Source organism: Tachyglossus aculeatus, chromosome 3, assembly GCF_015852505.1.
Source record: "Tachyglossus aculeatus isolate mTacAcu1 chromosome 3, mTacAcu1.pri, whole genome shotgun sequence".
Taxonomy (NCBI): Eukaryota; Metazoa; Chordata; class Mammalia; order Monotremata; family Tachyglossidae; genus Tachyglossus; species Tachyglossus aculeatus.
The window spans coordinates 12,037,353-12,056,386 of record NC_052068.1 but is presented as its reverse complement, the minus strand read 5'-3'; the positions used below and the strand labels follow the sequence as shown (position 1 = coordinate 12,056,386).

Genomic DNA, 19,034 nt, shown 5'->3' with positions numbered 1-19,034 from the left:
TTTTGTTAATATGTTTCGTTTTGTTCTCTGTCTCCCCCTTCTAGACTGTGAGCCCACTTTTGGGTAGGGACCGTCTCTATACGTTGCCAACTTGTACTTCCCAAGCGCTTAGTCCAGTGCTCTGCACACAGTAAGCGCTCGATAAATACGATTGATGATGATAACGATGGCCGCATAAGGAGCCTATTGGGAAACCCAAGCGGGTTGGAACCGGGGCCCTCCTCTCCGAGAGCGAGATGTACACCGGACTCTTTTTCCCTGTAGAAACACCGAAGTCGGCAAACTGTGGAAGGGACTGGCCTAAGAAAAAATACGCACGTTCTCCGGAGTAGGACGGCAAACACGGATAGGGCTCAGGAAAAGAGAGGTGGGTGGAAGAAGAGTTTGGGGTGTTTTCCTTTGAAGACTGAAAGCTCGTTGTGGGCAGGGGACGTCTCTACTATCTCTGTTACACTGCGCTCTCCATGGAGCTTAGTACGGTGCTCTGCACACAGTAAGCGCTCAACAGATACCACCGGTTGAATGAAGAACGCCCTCCCTTTTCCACCGACGACAGACCGGCCCCCAACACGCAAACACAGCTAAACATTCCTAAGGAATCGTCCCATCCCCTCCCGTCTCCCAGCTCGGATCAGACCCTGAAGTCCGCAATTCCTGCAATTTGGGGAGACCCCAGGATAGGCCTCCACAGCGTGCTTCTGCGTCCCCTTTCGTGGACGGCCCATCCCTCACGCCTCCCTTTTATTTTCGGGTCCGCAGCGGACCGCATACCTGTCATTCTCCGGAGGACCTGCGTGAGAGAGGAAAGCACTTCCTCGTCGGAAAGGGTTTCCATGAATTCGGATTCCTGGCCGGCAATGAACCCGCAGAGAACGTGCCCGGTCCTGTGGGGAGAGAAAGCCCCTGAAATGAACGGTGGATGCCGGCAGGAAATGCGAGAAGGCATCTTGGGACACAGAGAAGCGGCGTGGCCCAGTGGAAAGAGCACAGGCCTGGTGCGGGGGGGTCTCTACAATTATTCTCCCACCCTTCAAAGGCTTATTGGAGAAACAGCGTGGCTCAGTGGAAAGAGCCCAGGCTTGGGAGTCAGAGGTCATGGGTTCAAATCCCGGCTCAGCCACCTGTCAGCTGTGTGACTTTGGGTAAGTCACTTCATTTCTCTGTGCCTCAGCTCCCTCATCTGGAAAATGGGGATGAAGACTGTGAGCCCCACATGGGACAAGCTAATCACTTTGTAACCTCCCCAGCGCTTAGAACAGTGCTTTGCACATAGTAAGTGCTTAACAAATGCCATCATCATCATGTCTGCTGTGTGACCTTGGGCAAGTCACTTAACTTCTCTGAGCCTCAGTTACTTCATCTGGAAAATGGGGATTAAGACTGTGAGCCCCACGTGGGACAACCTGATTACCTTGTATCCTTCCCAGCGCTTGGAACAGTGCTTCGCACATAGTAAGCACTGAACAAATGCCATCATTATTATTATTAAAGGCACATTCATTCATTCAGTCGTATTTATTGTGCGTTTACTGTGTGCAGAGCACTGTACTAAGCGCCTGGGAAGTGCAATTCAGCAACAAATAGAGACCATCCCTGTCCACAGCGGGCGCACAGTCTAGAAATGGCCTGGTGGACACAGCCCAGGCCTGGGAGTCGGAAGGACCTGGGTTCGAATTCTGACCCTGCCTCTTGCCTGCGGTATGACCTTGGGCAATTCACTTCACTTCTCTGGGCCTCAGTTCCCTCAACTGTATAATGTGGATTAAGACTGTGAGCCCTATGTGGGAAAGGGACTTGCTTGTACGTAGTGTAAGTGCTTAACAAATACCACAATTATTATTATTATCTTGCCTGAGCCCCCTCTTGATAATAACAATAATAATAATAATGATGGTATTTATTGGGCGCTTACCATGTGCCAAGCACTGTTCATTCAATCGTATTTATTGAGCGCTTACTGTGTGCAGAGCACTGCACTGAGCGCTTGGGAAGTACAAGTTGGCAACATATAGAGACGGTCCCTACCCAACAGCGGGCTCTAAACGCTGGGGTAAATACAAGGTAATCAGGTTGTCCTGTGTGGGGCTCACAGTCTTAGTGAGGTCACTGAGGCCCAGAGAAGTGAAGTGACGTGCCTAAAGCCACACAGCTGATAAGTGGCAGAGCCTGGATTAGAACCCACGACCTCTGACTCCCAAACCCGGGCTCTTTCCCACCGAGCCACGCAGCTTGTCACCCCTCAGTGTCTCCGAGTGGGGTCTAGGTGGGTTTCTAGGAAGCTTTCCTGCATCTTGGGCCCCTCGGGCTGCTGCCCGAAGGCGGCAGCTCCCTGAGGGGAGGGAACACGGCTGCGTACTCGAAGGGCGGCAAGACCAGGAATCCAATGAGCTTCTGGAACCACGTGTCCTTCAGGTCGGAGGGGACGTCGACGAGGGGCGAGGTGTCCTCCCACACCAGCTCGATCTGCTGGCAGTCCGCCTCCCAGAACGGCTCCTCGAACTCCAGGAAGATTTTATTGTTGGTCCCGAAGCCTATTTTCCTGATGGCTTCTGCTTTGGGAAGCGGTAGGGGAGGCTGGAATAGACTGTCCTGCTTCTCCTTGAGAACACCTGCGGGGAACGCGAAGGCCGTGAGAGCGGCCCGGACGGATTGCTCTGAGACACCCCCACCCACACGCCCCCCCGCAGAAACCCTCAGTGAAGGGAACAAGACGGAAAGGACCGGAGTGCTTAGTCCAGTGCTCTGCACACAGCGAGCACTCAATAAGTACCACCGATGATGAAAAGGGCCACCCTCGGCTGACCGCTGAATCCTCAGCTCTATTCTCCTTCCCTCGCTCATCGCCTGACCTCTGACCTAATGACAACAATGGTAATTATGGAATTTGTTAAGCGCTTACTACGTGTCAGGTACCGTACCGAGAACTTGGGTACATACGAGCAAATCAGGTTGGACCCAGTCCCTGTCCCACATGGGGTTCACAGTCTTAACCCCCATTTTTCAGCTGAGGGAACTGAGGCTCAGAGAAGTGAAGTGACTTGCCCAAGGTCACCCGGCCGAAAAGTGCAGAGCCAGGATTAGAACTCAGGTCCTTGACTCCCAGGACCGCACTCTATCCTCTAAGCCCCGCTGAGTTTCACACTACAAGACTTCTCACCCTTCACCTGGGCAATGGCCCTCTCTCGTGGACTCCTTTGAATCAACTGAAATACTCTGCTTTCTTAAATGCCTTTTTTTCCCTTGTTGCCATTTAAGCTTTAACATCTTAAAAATAAGGTGACAGAAATACACCCAGAAAATTAAGCTATTGTCAAAACTGTAAAATGCACAATGAATGACAATGCAGAACCACAAAAACAATGGTGTGGAAGGATGATAACTGTTGTATTTTTAAAGCACTTACTACGTACCATGTTCTGTGCTAGGTCTTGGAGTAGATACAATCATCCCACAGTCCCTGTCCCTCATGGGGCTTACATAAATGGGGAGGGAGACATGTATTGAATCCCCATTTTCTCGATGAAGAAACTGAGGTCTGGAGAAGTTAAGTGTCTTGCCCCAAGTGTTTAGTTCAGTATCTGGCACATAGTAAGCACTTAAATACTGTAAAAAAAAAAATGGCAGAGCTGGGAATAGAACCCACGTCTTCTGACTCCCAATCCCAAGCTCTACCCACTAGGCTGCTCTTCTTCTTATAAGACTCCAGATGAGCAAAACTTTAAGTAGTAATCAGGTCACCGCATCTTTCACACAGCCACAAGAGGCCCTGGCTGCGGACTGTCAGCTTGAACTGAGGCTTAAGGGAAAGGAGGAGAAAAGAAAGAAAGAGAGAGTAAGAGAGAAAGGGAAAAAAGAGAGAGAGAAAGAGGAAGGAAGGAAGGAAGGAGGGAGGGAGGGAGGGAGGGAGGGAAGGAAGGAAGGAAGGAAGGAAGGAAGGAAGGAAAGGAAAGAAAGAAAAAGAAAGAAAAAAAGAAAGAAAGAAAGAAAGAAGGCAAGCAAGAAAAGCAAGCAAGAAAAGAAAGAGAATGAAGAAAAAGAATGAAAGAGAAAAGAAAGCAAGAAAGAAAAGAAAGAGAGAAAGAAGAGAGGAAGAAAGATAAAGAATGAAAGGAAAGAAAGAAAAGGAAGCAAGCAAGAAAAGAGAGAAGAAAGAGAGGAAGAAAAAGAGAAAGAATGAAAGAAGGAAAGAAAGAAAAGGAAGCAAGCAAGAAAAGAGGAAGAAAGAAGAGAGGAAGAAAGAGAAAGACAAGAGAGAAAGAATGAAAGTAAGAGAGAAAAGGTAGCAAGCAAGAAAAGAAAGAAAAAAGAGGAAGATATAGAGAAAGAATGAGAAAGAATAGAAGGAAAGGAATAAAGAAAAGAGAAAGAAAAAGAGGAGGAAGGGAGGAAGGGAGGAAGAAGGAAGGAAGGAAGGGAGGGAGGGAGGGCGGGAGGAAGGAAGGAAGGAAGGAAGGAAGGAAGGAAGGAAGGGAGAGAGTGAGAAAAAATAGAAGTACTTCACCTAAGGACACAGTGACTATGACGTGATCGGCTAGGAATTGTTCACCATCTTCACATTCCACCCGGACCGGGAACGTCTGTCCTGGCAGATTTTCTTCCTGGAAGGAGCCATTCCAGTGAATGGTCTTCACTGGTTTGTTAAACAAAAGGATGTCTTTGGACAGCGAGGTCATTACACAGTCCGTGAGGCCTTCGTACCCCCTAGAGAAGAGCAATGACACGTCCACGGTTTTGAGAACGGAGGCCCCAGCCAGCCCATCTCCGTAAAGTAGGCCTGGACTGACCCCTGAAAATCAGCAGCAGCGTGGCCAAGCGGATAGAGCAGGGCCCGGGAGACAGCAGGACCTGGGTTCTAATCCCAGAACCACCACTTGTCACCCGTGTGACCTTGGGCAAGTCACTTCACTGGGCCTTGATTGCCTCATCTATAACGTGGGAATTAAGACTGTGAGCCCCACGTGGGACAAGGACGGTGTCCAACCTGATTAGCTTGCATCTACCCAGCACTTAGTACAGCGCCTGGCACGTAGTGAGCACTTAAATACCATTCAAAATAGAATGCAAGGATTCTCCAGGCCCAAAGCACTGCTTTTTGAGATGGGAAATTTTATAGAGGATGAAAATCTATCAGCCCAGAAAGCAACCAGACACCAAACTAGTAAGCTCCTTTAAAACTATAAGCTCCTTGTGGTCAACCAGTCAGCTCGTCAGTCAAGTGTATTTAATGAACATTTACTGTGTGCAGAGTGCTGTACTAAGTGCTTAGGAGATTACAGTATAACATTACCACAACGAGCGTACAGTCTACGGGGGGAGACAGACATAAATATAAATAAATTAATTAAAGCTATGGACCATAGGGCTGTGGGGCTGGGAGGAGGAATGAATAAAGGCAACAAGGCAGGGAGACGATGAAGGGAGTGGGAGAAGAGGAAAGGAGGGCTCAATCAGGGAAGGCCTCCTGAAGGAGTTATGCCTTCAACTCTTCTGTGAGCCCGCTGTTGGGTAGGGACTGTCTCTATGTGTTGCCGACTTGTACTTCCCAAGCGCTTAGTCCAGTGCTCTGCACACAGTAAGCGCTCAATAAATACTATTGATTGATTGATTGATTCAAAAAGTCTTTGAAGAGGGAGAGAGTAACTGTAACTGTCTGTCAGATATGAGTTGGGACGGCATTCCAGGCCATAGCGCTTAGTACAGTGCTCTGCACATAGTAAGTGCTCAATAAATATGATTGATGATGATGATGTGGGCCACCTCTGTTATATTGTACTCTCCCAAGTGCTTAGTACAGGGCTCCGCATAGTAAGCCCCCAATGATTGTTATGGACAGGGAATGTCACTGTTTATTGTTGTATCGTACTTTCCCAAGCGATTAGTACAGTGCTCTGCACACAGTAAGCGCTTAATACAACTGAATAAATGAATACATACCATTGATTGATCGCAACCCACTTCAAACCTTCAGGTCCCCGCTCTCTTCTATCTCATTAGCTCACTGTGGGCAGGGAACGTGTCTCTTTATTGCTATATTGTACTCTCCTAAGCGCACGGTACAGAGCTTTGCACGCAGTCTTTGTCTTGTCTTAGGCTGCTGTCTCCGACCCACAGCGACTCCATGGACTCATCTCTCCCGGAACGCCCCGCTCTCCGTCTGCAGTCATTCTGGTAGTAGATCCACAGAGTTTTCTTGCATCAAGTGCTCATTAAATACGACTGAATGAATTAATGAATGGTTCTCTGCAAATCTCAGCATCCACCAGCCGGGCGACAAGCGGAGAATTCGGCCACTTGAGGGGAGTCTGCTTCCCAGCCAGGAAATTGGAAAACAAACCAACAAGAACTCCGGGGAAGGGGAAAAACACTGGGAACAGGCCCAAGGATTGTTTTCTGCAGTTAGCTACTGAAAACCCCAGTGAATGGAAACCAGGAGGATTTGGGGCATGCGGAATAATGTAATAATAACAACTACTATGTGCCAGGAACTGGAGTAAGCGCTAGGCTGGATATAAGCCAACTGGGTTGGACCCAGTCCCTGGCCCACGTGGGGCTCACAGTCTCAGTCCCCATTTTACAGATGAGGTAGCTGAGGCACAGAAAAGTGAAGTGACTTGCCCAAGGTCACATAGCAGAAAAGCGGCAGAGCCGGAATTCGAACTCATGACCTTCTGAATCCCAGGCCTTGTGGTCAATCCACTACGCTAGACTGCTTTCCGGGTTGAGCTATATGTAGTCAGCCTTGGTTTTTAAAGATACCATTAATATTATTATTACTACATCAATCAATTCTATTTATTGAACAATAAATCTGTGCAGAGCGCTAAGTGCGTGGGAGAGTAAAATATAACAGTTGATAGGCATGTTCCCTGCCCACAATTAGCTTACAGGAGGGAGAACAGGAGAACTGAGGTACAAACAAGGTAGGTGACTTGCCCAAGGTCACACAGCAAGCATTTGGTTGAGCCAGGATTAGAACCCAGGTCCTCTGATTCCCAGGCACACACGCTCTTTCCACTAGGCCATGCTGCTTCTCTATCTATTCATTCATTCATTCAATCGTATGTATCGGGCTCTTTCCACTGAGCCACGCTTCTTCTCATAATAATAATAATAATAATGATGACGGTATTTGTTAAGCGCTTACTATGTCCCAGGTACTGTACTAAGCCCTAGGGGGGATACAAGCAACTCGGGTTGGACATAGTCCCTGTCGCACGTGGGGCTCACAGTCTCAATCCCCATTTTACAGATGAGGTCACTGAGGCCCAGTGAAGTGAGTCTCCTCATCATTATGTATATATCTCTAATTCTATTCATTTATTTTGATAGTATTAACGCCTGTCTACTTGTTTTATTTTGTTGTCTGTCTCCTCCTTCTAGACTGTGAGCCCGTTGTTGGGTAGGGATTGTCTCTGTCTCCGTTGCCGAATTGTAATTTCCAAGCGCTTAGTACAATGCCCTGCACACAGTAAGCGCTCAATAAATACGATTGAATGAATGAATGAATGAATTGAGCGCTTACTGGGTGCAGAGCACTGTACTAAGCGCTTGGGAAGTACAAGTTGGCAACATATAGAGATGGTCCCTACTCAACAGCGGGCTCACAGCCTAGAAGGTGACCGCAGCTGCTCTCTTTGTGCTTAGAAACTGATATAAAAAGGACTGTTGTAACTCAGGGACAAAAAGATCTTTTTTTTCTGGGAAAACCCTGAACAACCCACAGATAATAATGAGCAATTCAGAGCCAAGAGGGCTGCAGAGCATCGTGTTTGGACTTGAGAACCGCTGGGGTCTCAACTGTAAAGTTTCCTTCTACTTCTGCTTGGCCCGGGCCTCGGTTTGCCGGCATTCAGCCTAGAATCATCATCATCATCTTCATCATCAATCGTATTTATTGAGCGCTTACTATGTGCAGAGCACTGTACTAAGCACTTGGGAAGTACAAATTGGCAACATATAGAGACAGTCCCTACCCAACAGTGGGCTCACAGTCTAAAAGGGGGAGACAGAGAACAAAACCAAACATACCAACAAAATAAAATAAAATGAATTGTTCCTCGAGGTAATAATACTAATAATAATTCTGGTACTTCGTTCATTCAATCGCATTTCTTAAGAGCTTACTATGTGCCAGGCACTGTACAAAGCGCCGGGGTGAATACAAGCAAATCAGGTTGGCCACAGTCCCTGCCCCACGTGGGGCTCACAGTCTTAATCCCCATATGACAGGTGAGGTAACTGAGGCACAGAGAAGTGAAGTGACCGGCCAAGGTCACATAGCAGACAAGTGGCAGAGCCGGGCAAAATTATTTCTCCATGCCCATCGCCCTCGCCAGTTGTTCCAAACATTCAACTCCCTCCTCAGGTCCCCTGTTCCCCCGGTTCCCCCATCTCTTGCCCCCAGTGAGCTGGCCATTTTCTTCATCCCCCAAATTGACCCTATCATGTGCGATCTCCTGAAAATCTCCCCTGTCCTTCTCCAGTCCTGGCCCTCTCCTGCCCCTTCTTCAACTCTCCCATCTCTCCCAGCAGTATCTCTGGAGGAAATCTCCTCCCATCCCTCAAAATCCACCCCCTCCACCTATGCATCCGACCCCATTCCTTAGCACCGCATCAAAACCCTTGCCCCCCTCCCTGACTGCATCTTCATTCATTCAATCAGATTTACTGAGTGCTTACTGTGGGCAGAGCACTGCACTAAGCGCTTGGAAAGTACAATTCGGCAACAGAGACAATCCCTACCCAACAAAGGGCTCACGGCCTAGAAGGGGAGGATTTGTTAAGCTCTTACTAGGTGCCAAGCACTGTTCTAGGTGCTGGAGTAGATACAAGGTAATGAGGTTGTCCCTCGTGGGGCTCACGGCCTTAATCCCCATTTTCTAGATGAGGTCACTGAGGGAGGGAGAAGTGAAGCGACTTGCCCAAAGTCACACAGCTGATAAGTGGCGGAGCCGGGATTAGAATCCACGACCTCTGACTCCGAAGCCCGTGCTCTTTCCACTGCTTCTCAACTGTTTGCTCTCCAACGGCGTCTTCCCCACCGCTTTTAAACATGCGGGTATCTCCCCTGTCCTAAAAAAATCCCCTCCTTTGACCCCACGGCTCGCTCCAGTTATCACCCCATCTCTCTCCTACCGTTGTTTCTTTCCAAACTCCTTGATCGAGTCATCTACACCCGCTGCCTCAAGTTCCTCTCCTCCAATTCTCTCCCTGACGCCCTCGTCACATGCTATCTCTTCCTTTATCACTCCGAAGAGCTAAAGTCCGACTGCTCTCTAGTGATATGGGGCCAAGTGGGGTTGTTATGAAAATGCTTATTTAAAAATTAACCTCATCCTCTAGCCTCCTACCCTCCATCCGTGGGAGTTCCTCAAGGCTCGGTTCTAGCTTCCCTTCTATTCTCCTATCCACACCCGCTCCCAAATTATAGCGTGAAATTGCAAGTTCACTCATTTCCTTATTTCCCACAAGTAAACACCTTACGTCAGTTCTGTCTTCACGGGTCTGAATTTAGGCAGTTCCAATACATTCCCAGGAACGAACACTTTGCATTCATTCGCTCCCGTGACTTCAACTATCATCTCTACACGGATGATTCCCAAATCTCCCTCTCTAGCCCTGCTCTCCCTCCTTTCCTGCAGTCTCACATTTTCTCCCGCTTCAAGACATCCCTACTCGGATGTCCCGCCGACACTTCAAATTTAACACGTCCAAAACAGAACCCTTCATCTTCTCACCCAAGCCCTGTTCTCCTCACCTTTCTCCTACACGCAGACAACACCACCATCCTGTCTCCCAAGCCCGCAACCGAGGCATTATCCTCGACTCATCTCTCTCATTCATCCCACATAGTCAATGCCACCAAATCCTGACAATCCTTGACAACATCGCTACGATCCTCTCCTTTCCTCGCCATCCTAATTGCAAAAGCATATATATCCTATCCCGCCTCGACTCCTGCAACAGCGTCTCTGCTGACTTTCCTGCCTCCTCTCTCTCCCCACTCCAGTTCTTACGTCCCTCTGCCGCCCGGATCACATTTTTCTAAAAATATAACGTTCGGTCCACGTCTCCCCACTCCTCAAGAATCTCCAGTGGTGTCCCCTCTACCACCGCATCAAACAGACACTCCTCGCCATTGGCTTTAAAGCACGTAATCACCTTGCCTTCTCCTACCTTACCTCTCATCATCATCAATTGTATTTATTGAGCGCTTACTATGTGCAGAGCACCGTACTAAGCGCTTGGGAAGTACAAATTGGCAACATGGGCCACACACGTCACCCCTCTAACGCCAAATGACCTCAATTTCATCTAGCCACACCACTCGACCCAGCGGGGCTTAGTGGGAAGAGCCCGCCCTTTGGAGGCAGAGGTCGTGGGTTCAAATCCCGGCTCCGCCACTCGTCAGCTGGGTGACTTTGGGCCAGTCACTTCACTTCTCTGGGCCTCACTTCCCTCCTCTGTAAAATGGGGATGAAGACTGTTAGCCCTGCGGGGGACAACCTGATCACCTTGTATCCACCCCAGGGCTCAGAACAGTGCTTGGCACATAGTGAACGCTTAACAAATACCAACATTATTATTATTATTTTTATTAGCGGAAAGAGCACGGGTTTGGGAATCAGAGATGGTGGGTTTGAATCCCGGCTCTGCCACTTGTCAGCGGTGTGAAGTCGCTTAACTTCTCTGGGCCTCAGTTACCTCATCTGGAAAATGGGGATTGAGACGGTGAGCCCCCCGTGGGACAACCTGATAACCCCGTATCGACCCCAGCACTTAGAACCGTACTTGACACAGAATAAGCGATCAACGAATACCATCGTTATTATTATTATTATTATTATTATTAACCCATCTTCAAATCCCTCCTAAAATCACATTTCCTTTGAGAGCCTTCCTTGACTAAGCCCTCATTTTCTCCACTCCCTCGCCTTTCGGCCTCACCTACGCACTTGGATCTGTACCGTTTAAGCACCTGAAACTCACCCCACCTCAGCCCCAAGATGCTTAAATATATATCCACAATTTATTTTAACATCCATCTCCCCCTCTAGATAGGGTCTAAAGAGCTCCTCGTAGGCAGGGAATATGTCTATCAACTTGGTTATATTCTACCCTCCCAAACGTTTAGTCAGTTACCCTTCCCTTCCGCGTCACCGTGACTTGCTCCCTTTGCTCTTCCCCCCTCTCCCCGCCCCACGGCACTTATTTATATCTGTATATATCTATAATTCTGTTTATTTATATTGATGCCTGTTCACCTGTATTGATGTCTGTCTCCCCCCACCAGACTGTGATCCCATCGTGGGCAGGAATTGCCTCACTTTATTGCTGTATTATATTCTCCAAGCGCTTAGGACAGTGCTCCGCACCCAGTAGGCGTTCAATAAATACGACTGAATGAAAGTTTAGTCAGGAGCTCTCCACACAGAAAATGCTCGATAAATATCACCGATTGATTAAAAATAAAGATTAGCAAAATCGACACCTCTAAATTTGAAAATGTCCTTTGGGTCTGAAATCGAAATGGTCTTTTCTACTTCCAAACATTAATACATCTGGGCTATCTCTTTGCAGTGGCCGCCCAAAAAATTTCAAAAAAAAAACTGAAGAAAAGTCTCAATTTCATTGGAAACCAAATGTTTGCTGCGATAGTAAAATGTTCTGGCAAAAATCCAGGTTAACAGAGAAGCAGAGTGGCTCAATGGAAAGACCCCGAGCTCGGGAGTCAGAGGTCATGGGTTCTAATCCCGGCTCCGGAACTTGTCAGCTGTGTGACTTTGGGCAAGTCACTTCACTTCTCTGTGCCTCAGTGACCTCATCTGGAAAATGGGGATGAAGACTGTGAGCCCCCCATGGGACAACGTGATCACCTTGTATCTACCCCAGCGCTCAGAACAGTGCTTGGCACATAGTAAGCGCTTACCAAATACCAAAATTATTATTATCATTCTTAAAACGTACCTCTTTTACATTCAAATATTTTTTTCCACCTTTAAATGCACTGCTCAATTATCACCCCTCCTGCTTGGTAACGTAAAGTGTAAAACACCTTGATTTAGGGAATCTTTGAAGTCAGGGAGTTTACATATTTCTTTTCATGAGTTACCCCAGAGAACCATAACCCCAGAGAGCCGTAAAACACAGAAAATGATTTCTGCATGAGCCCCGGTTGGAAACGGTGCTGATTCACGTTGAAAAGTCTTTACAAAATAAACCAAAACTGAAACCATCTGAATTTCCAAAATTGCCAATTTTGAAGAGAAGCAAAAGGCATTTAGATACAAATGCTGATCTGGAGTTCCCTTTTGAAAAAAGTCCTATTTTTATAAGATAGTTGAAAAACACTTAAAAAAATACTTCAGACTACCATTTAGCTTAATAAAAATTCAGACTGTCAAGGCTAAATGGGATACTGGAACAGAATCACAAGAATGTAAACTGTTCTAGCCTGATTCTACGCGAAACCATTTCCCCTTAGAGATGAACCAGCACAGTAATTCTTTCTCAAGGGATGCGGGTGAGCGGAGAAAAATCAAGCCTCTCTACAATAAGCATTCCCCAATTTCTAAATTGTACCTGCCAGAATACCTGTCCCTTTATGATGGGTTTTCACCATGGCGGGAATATTCCTTCATTCATTCATTCAATCCTCCAGGAGGTCTTCCCAGACTGAGCCCCTTCCTTCCTCTCCCCCTCGTCCCCCTCTCCATCCCCCCCATCTTGCCTCCTTCCCTTCCCCACAGCACCTGTATATATGTATATATGTTTGTACATATTTATTACTCTATTTATTTCTGTATTTATTTATTTTACTTGTACATAGCTTTTCTACTTATTTTATTTTGTTAGTATGTTTGGTTTTGTTCTCTGTCTCCCCCTTTTAAGACTGTGAGCCCACTGTTGGGTAGGGACTGTCTCTATATGTTGCCAATTTGTACTTCCCAAGCGCTTAGTACAGTGCTCTGCACATAGTAAGCGCTCAATAAATAAATATGATTGATTGATTGATTGATTGATTGATTGAGCACTTTCTGAGTGCCAAGCACTATACAAAGCACTTGGGAGAGTACAATAGAAGAATAAACAGACACAGTCCCTGCCCACGATGAGCTCACAGTCTAGAGATATTCCCTCTAAGCGTTTTTACAAAGAGACTCAAAAGTTAGGGGAAAGTTTAGGGAAACTGTAAGACCGGAACAAGATTTGTTCGGGTCAACGAACATCCGTTTCGCCGTCTTTCCTTTTGAGGTTCATGGTAACTCACGACTGGGAGCCTCGAAGTGGCAATCTTTCATCACTGCCCCAAGCATTTCTGGGATGGGAAGTCTGAATATTAGCATTATTAGAATCAAACGTATCCCAGAAAAGTCTGAGACACTTGCTCCGCTTCCTTCCTACCTTTCAAGGCCCCTCCTCCGCTTGGTGACGGCCTGGAGGGGGATGACGATAGCAATAACAATAATAATAGTGATAATAATACTAATAACTGTGGTATTTGCTAAGCACTTGTTATATGATGATGATGATGATGATGATTATGGTATTTGTTAAGCACTTACTATGTGCCAAGCACCGGTCTAAGCACTGGGGGGATAAAAGGTAATCAGGCTGTCCCACGTGGGGGCTCACGGTCTTAATTCCCATTTGACAGATGAGGTAACTGAGGGACAGAGAAGCGAAGTGACTTGCCCAAAGTCACACAGCTGGCAAGTGGCGGAGCCGGAATTAGAACCCAGTGCTTATATGGCAAGCACTGCACTAAATGCTGGAGCCGATACAAGATAACTAGGTGCTACTTGGGGCTCACAGTCTATGTAGGAGGGAGAACAGGTATTGAATCCCCGTTTTACAGATGAGGGAACTGAGGCACAGAGAAGTTCGGTGACTTGTCCAAGGTCACCCGGGAGGTAAGCAGCAGAGCCGGGATGAGAACCCAGGTCCTCTGGCTCCCAGACCATTCATTCATTCATTCATTCATTCAATCGTATTTATTGAGCGCTTACTGTGTGCAGAGCACTGTACTAAGCGCTTGGGAAGTACAAGTTGGCAACATATAAATGTTCTTTCCACTGGGTCTCGCTGCTTTCACCAACGAACCAGGTGGAAACCAAAGCCGGGCCTGCCCAGCCCAAGTATCTGGTTGATTTGCTCCAAATAGAAAGCCTAAATGTATCATCCAAGACCAAGTGGAATTTGGGGCTGGAAATACCTGATCGGATACAATCGCACTTCCCCGGCTTCAGAGCCCTACTGAGGGCTCACCTCCTCCAAGAGGCCTTCCCAGACTAAGCCCTCCTTTTCCTCAGCTCCCCCCACCTCCCTCTCCACGACTCACTCCCTTTGCTCTCCCCGCCCCACGGCACTTGTGATACACATCAATCAATCAATCGTATTTACTGAGCGCTTACTGTGTGCAGAGCACTGGACTAAGCGCTTGGGAAGTACAAGTTGGCAACATATAGAGACGGTCCCTACCCAACAGTGGGCTCACAGTCTAGAAGGGGGAGACGGAGAACAAAACAGAACATATTAACAAAATAAAATAAATAGAATAGATATGTACAAGTAAAATAAATAAATAAATAGAGTAATAAATACGTACAAACATATAGACATTATACAGGTGCTGTGGGGAAGGGAAGGAAGTAAGGAGGGGGGAGAAGGGGGAGAAATCTATACATCTAGAATTGTATTTATTTATAGTAATGCTTGTTTACTGGTTTTGATGTGTCTACCTCTGTAATTCTATTTATTTATATTGGTGCTATTGATGCCTGTTTAGAGAGGCAGCATGGGTCAGTGGCAAGAGCAGGGGCTTGGTTCGAATCCCGGCTCTGCCACTTATCGGCTGTGTGACTTTGGGAAAGCCACTTCACTTCTCTGTGCCTCAGTTACCTCATCTGTAAAATGGGGATTAAGACTGTGAGCCCCCCGTGGGACAACCTGATCACCTTGTACTCCCTCGGCGCAGAGAACAGTGCTTGGCACATAGTAAGTGCTTAATACCATCGTCGTTATTAGTAGTAATTTGGATGTCTGTCTCCCCCCTTTCTAGACTGTAAGCCCACTGTGGGCAGGGATTGTCTCTATTGCTGAACTGTACTTTCGAAGGGCTTAGTACAGTGCCCTGCACACGGTAAGCGCTCAAGGAATATGGATGGATGAATGAATGAAAGGAGTGAATCAGAAAGCCGGAGACAGAGTGAGAAGCAACTCCCAGGAAAGACTCTACAATTTCCCCTACCCTTAATCTATTTCAACATCTGCCTCCCCCCGCAGACCGTAATGTCCTCGTGGGCAATCAATCGTATTTATTGAGCGCTTACTGTGTGCGGAGCACTGTACTAAGCGCTTGGGAAGTACAAGTGGGCAGAGATCGTGTGGACCCACTCTGTTGTACTGTACCCCCCCCCCGCCCCACAAAGCACACAATGCTCTGCACACGTTAAGTGCCCAATAAAAACCCACTCACTGATGACCCGGGAGGACTCTCTGAGAAGAACCCCCTTCCTCCCCACTTTCCTGGGCAATTATTTAAAACCTCGCTGAGTCCCACCCAACCGGAAGCTCCTGCCGAAAAGGGCGATCCCGAGAGGATCGAACCCCCCCGCACGACCGTCTACAGGCGTCAGGGCTCTCAAACCACTTACGCGGGGAAGGTGCAGTCCAGGCCGGGCAACGTGGCGTATTCCCCGAAGGGTGCCAGGGCCACCAGATCCATGCTGTGGGTCCCGCTGACACAGCACTCCAGATCGAAGAAGTTTTTCAGGATGGCCAGCCTGAGCCGCTTCGTCTCCTCGTCGTCCTCCCACTCGGCCGCGTGCCGGGCGATCTCCTTCTTCAGGAACTGGCCCACGCTGGGGATGGGCGCCTCGGCCACGTGGAGGAACTCGCGCGTTTGGTCTAGCAGGGTATAAAACAGATTAGCCATGTCTGTCACCAGGTCGGGACTCACGACTTTCCCCGAGCTTGAATAGGAGACGGAGGGCAGTCCCGGGTGACCCCCGACTTCGATGAGCTGGTTCTCCTCGGACATCTCCTTCTCGCCCAGGAGGCCGTATTCCGAAGCCAGCTGGAAGACCGGATTGCCCTTGGACGGTCCGTGAATCCAGTGGGCGCCCATCTCCACGACGCCACCTGCGCGACAGGGAGGGCGGAACGGGCTCTGTGAGCGAGCGAGCGCGTGCCTCGCGCTTCCCCGAAACCGCATCCCGGCCCTCCCGCCTCCACCTTCCGGGGCCTAGAACCCCGCCTGGCACATCAGCGCCGAACAAACACCATACTTTTTATTATCATCGCCGTGACCTCCAGGCTCAGAGGGGCACGATAGATAAAAATCACGATTACGGTACTTGTTGAGCGCTCACTACACGCCGAGCACCGTTCTAAGCGCCGGTAATCGGGTTGTCCCACGTGGGGCTCACGCTTTTTATCCCCATTTTACGGATGAGGTCGCCGAGGCACAGAGAAGCTAAGCGACTCGCCCAAGGTCCCACAGCAGACCAGTGGCGGAGCCGTGATCAGAACCCACGTCCTCTGACCCGGCCTCCCTCCCCCCGCGGAGTCCGGTTCTGTGCCCTCGGCCTTCAAGGCCGGGGGGGGATCGACAGCCAGAATGGGTTCCAGGATCCTGTGGGAAAGCGGCCCAGGGTGTCCGTACTCCACTGAGGGAGGGTGCTTCCACATGGGTCAGGTCAAGTAAAAAGATGACTTTTAAACTGAGGAGATTCTCATCCAGAAGGACCGTGGGAGGAAAGGGAAGGGACTCTCACCGGGATCTAGGGGTCACCTCGGGACTGGATGTTGGGGGGTCTCTGCGTGTGTACGGGAGGGGACGGTAGCTTCCTTCGCCTGTCCGCCCTGGGGTGATGAGGAGGAGGAGGAAGGAGAGGTGGAGGAAAAAGAGGAGAAGGGTGAGGAGGAGAAGGAGGAAGGAGAGGTGGAGGAAAAAGAGGAGAAGGGTGAGGAGGAGAAGGGGGTGAAGGAGAGGAAAAAGAGGAGGGGTGGGAGAAGGGGAGGAAGGAGAGGGAGCAGCTAGAGGTGAAGGAGTGGAAGGAAGAGGGAAAGGAGGAAGGAAGGAGGATAGAGGAGTGCGAGAAAGGGGAGCAGGGAGAGGGGGGAGTGAGAGGAAGGAGAAGTAGGAGGAGGGAAACCAAGAGAGGAAGGAAAAGTAGGAGGAGGGGGCAGGGGAGGAAAGAGGGGACAGAGGAGAAGGAGGAGGAAGCGACTTGAAGAATGGGAGAAGGGGTGGGATGGAGAGGAAGAGGACAGCAGAGGAGGGGAAGATGGACAGGAGGAGAAGGGGAGGAAAGAGGAGGAAGAGGGGGATGGAGAGGAGGAGGGAGAGAAGGGAGAGAAGACGGGGAGGAAAGAAGGGGGAGAGGACGGCAGAGGAGGACGGATGGGAAGGTGAGGAGAGAAGAGGAGGAGGGGAAGATGGAGAGGAGGAGGAGGGAGAGAAGAGGAGGGCAGGAAAGAAGAGGAGGAGGTGGTGGACGGGAGAGGAAGGAGAGGAAAGGAGAAGGGGGATGGAGAGGAGGGGAAGGGAGAGAAGAGGAGGGGAGGAAAGAAGAGGTGGGGGAGAAAGGAGAGAGGAGACGAGGAGGGCCGAGGGGGAAGGAGAGGAAAGCAGAAGAGAAGGGGTAGGTGGGGAGGAGGAGGGAGAGAAGAGACGGGAGGAAAGAAGAGGAGGGAGAGGACGGCGGAGGGGGGAGGACGAAAGGGAAAGGAGAGGGGAGGAGGGGAAGACGGAGAGACGAGGAGGGGGACAGAAGAGGAGGAGGAGGAGAAGGGAGAGGACAGGAGGAGCAGGACGGAGGGGGAAGGAGAGGAAAGCAGAAGAGAAGGGGTAGGTGGGGAGGAGGAGGGAGAGAAGAGACGGGAGGAAAGAAGAGGAGGGAGAGGACGGCGGAGGGGGAGGACGAAAGGGAAAGGAGAGGGGAGGAGGGGAAGACGGAGAGACGAGGAGGGGGACAGAAGAGGAGGAGGAGGAGAAGGGAGAGGACAGGAGGAGCAGGACGGAGGGGGAAGGAGAGGAAAGCAGAAGAGAAGGGGTAGGTGGGGAGGAGGAGGGAGAGAAGAGACGGGAGGAAAGAAGAGGAGGGAGAGGACGGCGGAGGGGGAGGACGAAAGGGAAAGGAGAGGGGAGGAGGGGAAGACGGAGAAAAGAGGAGGGGAGAGAGAAGAGGAGAGGCGAAGGAGGAGAAGGCTCCCACTTGTCCGTCCGTCCGTCCGCCCGCCCGCCCGCCCGCCCGTCCGCCCGCCCGTCCTCCCTTCGTAGTTAGGGAGCGCTTCCTGGGTGCGCGACACTGGCCTGAGCGCTGGGGAGAGGCGTCCCCGCCCCCGGCCCCGGTCCCCCTGTGCCCGTCCCGTGTCCCCCCGTGCCCGGCCCCGTGCCCGGCCCCGTGCCCGGCCCCGTGCCCCGGCGACTGACCGCAGTGTGTCCGGGAGCAGACGCGTCCCCCGGGCCTGTGGGTGGCCTCCAGCAGGCGGACGTCCGGGAAGGAGGCCCCGGGCCGGCACAGCCGCTGCGCCGCCCCCAGGCCCGACAGGCCCCCGCCCACCACCACCACACGACGGCCCACGGCGGCGGGGACCGGGACCGCCGACGGGACCGCCGCCGCCGCCGCCGCCATCCCGACCGACCGACCGCCCGACCGCCCGACGCGCACCCACACGACGCCCTCCAGCCCGGCCGGGCCCCGGGCCCCGCCCCCAAGCGCTCCGAGGCCCCGCCCCCCAAGCGCTCCGAGGCCACGCCCACTGTCCCCGGGCCCCGCCCACCAGTCGGTCCCGGGCCCCGCCCAGTGACCCGAGCCCCTCCCTCCCCGCCGTCACCTACAGCCCCGCCCCCCCGCTCCCGGCCCAACCCCAATCACAGACCCCGCCCACAGGTCCTAGCCCCGCCCATTACACGCAGGCCCCGCCCCCCGCTCCCGGCCCGTCCCCGCTCACAGGCCCCGCCCACCTACTGTAGCCCCGCCCCCGCCGACAGGCCCCGCCCGCCCCCAGCCCTAGGCACAGCCCCC

The 19,034-nt window shown here is 50.7% G+C and overlaps 1 protein-coding gene across 1 annotated transcript in view; it reads right to left on the bottom strand.

Annotated features, from left to right (window-relative positions):
• The window catches only part of PAOX (polyamine oxidase), a 30,770-nt gene extending 12,129 nt beyond the window's left edge, over positions 1 to 18,641 (bottom strand). Inside the window, exons 1-5 of the mRNA XM_038743319.1 lie at positions 18,440 to 18,641; positions 15,657 to 16,143; positions 4,502 to 4,701; positions 2,357 to 2,609; positions 772 to 884 (exon numbers count right to left, since the gene is read on the bottom strand). Of these exons, the coding sequence (XP_038599247.1) occupies positions 772 to 884; positions 2,357 to 2,609; positions 4,502 to 4,701; positions 15,657 to 16,143; positions 18,440 to 18,641 (1,255 nt within the window). The remainder of the gene's footprint in view (positions 1 to 771; positions 885 to 2,356; positions 2,610 to 4,501; positions 4,702 to 15,656; positions 16,144 to 18,439) is intronic.
• Between the last annotated feature and the right edge of the window lie 393 nt (positions 18,642 to 19,034).